Genomic DNA, 2,962 nt, shown 5'->3' with positions numbered 1-2,962 from the left:
ATAAAATTTTAATAAATTATATATTTATTATTATTAACCAAGTGTTCACAAAAAATAATAATATTTGTTGAAGAAGTTAAATTGTTGGTAAATAAATAAATAAATAAAAACGTGAGCAAGCAGTCATATATGAATGGTGGCATGTTGAAACATGAAACGTCCGCAGGCCGCAGCCATATATATATATGTATGAATCTGGTTCAGAACATATGGTTTTCTTCATATCCTATCGTCAGTTTGATTATTATTGTTCCTTAATTTGGCAAATTAAAGAAGCAATGGCTATCCAAGTCCTGCTGTTGCTCTTAACTTGTTTTGCGCCGGCAGCGGCCAAAGACACACTGTCACAAGGCTCCTCTCTTTCCGTGGAGAAGCCAACCACCGACATCCTGGTCTCCGCCAATGGTGACTTCTCCGCCGGATTCTTCCAAGTCGGCGACAACGCTTTCTGTTTCTCCGTGATGTTCACAAGGTCACAAACACCCACCCCAGTTTGGATGGCCAACCGCGACCAACCCGTCAACGGAAAATCCTCAACTCTCTCTCTCTTGAAATCCGGCAACCTTATTCTCATCGACGCCGGAAGAACCCCCTTCTGGTCCACCACCACATCCTCCTCTTCTGAACTGCACCTCAAGCTCAACAATAAAGGCAACCTCCTTCTCCAAACTTCACAAGGAACCGTCCTTTGGCAAAGCTTCGATTCACCAACGGACACCCTTCTTCCCGGTCAAAAACTAACTGATCAAGCTTTCCTTCTCTCTTCAAGAAGCACAACAAACTTCTCCTCAGGCTTCTACAAGCTCTTCTTCGACACCGACAACGTCCTCAAGTGTCTTTACAAAGGCCCTAACATCTCCAGCGTGTACTGGCCAACCCCCTATAACACTGCAAGTACTAACGGAAGATCCACCTTCAATATTTCAAGAATCGCACTCTTAGATTCTTACGGAGCCTTCTTATCCTCCGATGGCTTCCAATCCAACTCCACCGATTACCTCGCCACACTCCACAGAAAGCTCGTCATGGATCCTGATGGAAACCCGCGTATATACAGCTTCAACCAGAATCGTAAGATGTGGGAGGTAACATGGCAAGCCATTAACGCACCTTGTACCGTTCATGGCCTCTGCGGAGCAAATAGCTTGTGCGCTTATCATCCTGTTAATGGCAGAACTTGCTATTGCATGCAAGGATTCAAGGTTAAGGATCCCAATGACTGGACCCACGGATGCGTCCCTGAGTTTGACGAAGAACAACTCAGTTGCAGTGGAAAAAAGAATGCATCCATAGATTTTGTGATTCTTCCAAGCACGGAGTTTTATGGCTATGAGAGCAAAGTTTACAACGTTGCAAGCTTGATACAATGCCGGAATATATGCACGCAACTTTGCGATAATTGCAAAGGTTTTCAACTCAGTTTCAATAACATTCGAACCTATAATTGTTACCCTAAGACAGTTTGGCTTAACGGAAGAGATTCTCCTGATTTCAGTGGAGACACATATTTGAAATTGCCGAAACAAACTTTATTGTCTTCCAAGAAGCCTCTCAAACATTCACCAATGGAATGTTCTTCTCGTTTGTCTCAACCTTTGGATAGATTCTACCAGAAACCTAGAAGAAACTCCACGTTGAATTTCTTGCTCTGGTTCGCCAGCGCGGTAGGGGCGCTTGAATTGACCGCAATCTTGGCTGTGTGGTTCTTCTTGTTCAGAACCAACAAGCAACCTGATCATGAAGATCAACGGCTACTCCTTTCCGCTACGGGATTCCAGAGATTCAGCTATGCTGAGCTGAAAAGAGCAACAAAAGGATTCAGCCACAGCCATGAGATTGGTCGAGGCTCCGGAGGGGTTGTGTACAAAGGAAAACTAGACGATGATCGTTTTGCTGCCATCAAACTTCTCAGCAGCGACGCGAATCAAGGAGAAGCTGAATTCCTAGCTGAGTTAAGCACCATTGGGATGTTGAACCACATGAATTTGATTGACATGTGGGGTTACTGTGTTGAAGGGAAGCACAGGGTGTTGGTTTATGAGTACATGGAGCATGGTTCGTTGGCAGATTATCTGTCTTCAAACACGCTTGATTGGAAGAAAAGGTTTGATGTTGCAGTTGGAACAGCAAAAGGTCTTGCTTATTTGCACGAGGAGTGCTTGGAGTGGGTGTTGCACTGCGATGTGAAGCCGCAGAACATTCTTCTAGACTCCAACTTCCAACCCAAGGTGGCGGATTTCGGGCTCTCAAAGCTTCTGAATAGAGACGAGCGTGCGGGTTCTGGGTTTTCAAGAATAAGAGGAACGCGTGGGTACATGGCTCCAGAGTGGGTTTACAATCTTCCAATAACTTCCAAGGTGGATGTTTATAGCTACGGGATTGTTGTGTTGGAAATGGTGACTGGGAAGAGCGCTATGGAGACTCATAGTCTTGATTTGAGTAGTCGGGGAATTGAGCAGCGGCGGTTGGTGACGTGGGTGAGTGACGTCATCAACGGTGCTCCCAAGACAGAGTTTTGGGTTGAGGCTATTGCGGATCCTAAATTGGAAGGGGAATATGAGATTTCGCAGGTTGAGGTTTTGGTCAAAGTGGCTTTGCAGTGTGTGCAAGATGACATGAATCAAAGACCCTCCATGAGCCAAGTGGCGGAGATGCTTCAGCCCCATGGAAAAACTATCCTACTTTGTTAGTAGCTATTTTATTTACAACAATGCTAGGAACTAACTCTATATAAGCCAAGAATCAGGTAACTGGTAATTGGATGTTGCTACTAATAGACACACGGATATTTCTTTTTCTTATAAATTGGATGGTTTTGGATATGATTTCTATATTTTATGTGTTACGCATTAATAAAACATAATTAATTATATGGAATCAACTAATGAATGATCAAAGCATCTGTTCCGTGATTCTCTCCTAACACTAACGTGGTCAACAATAATTTAACAAACAAATTAAA

At 43.7% G+C, this 2,962-nt stretch overlaps 1 protein-coding gene across 1 annotated transcript; it reads left to right on the top strand.

The window, feature by feature from the left end:
- The first annotated feature begins 174 nt into the window (after nt 1-174).
- LOC107461256 (putative receptor protein kinase ZmPK1) lies at nt 175-2,720 on the top strand. Its single transcript, XM_016079741.3, has one exon. It carries the CDS (start codon nt 186-188, stop codon nt 2,688-2,690), a length of 2,505 nt encoding a protein of 834 aa, XP_015935227.2. The 5' UTR covers nt 175-185; the 3' UTR covers nt 2,691-2,720.
- The last annotated feature ends 242 nt before the right edge of the window (nt 2,721-2,962 follow it).

The sequence above is a fragment of the Arachis duranensis genome, chromosome 8 (assembly GCF_000817695.3).
Source record: "Arachis duranensis cultivar V14167 chromosome 8, aradu.V14167.gnm2.J7QH, whole genome shotgun sequence".
NCBI lineage: Eukaryota > Viridiplantae > Streptophyta > Magnoliopsida > Fabales > Fabaceae > Arachis > Arachis duranensis.
Note: the sequence above shows the minus strand (reverse complement) of the source record. Positions and strands in the feature narration are given on the sequence as shown.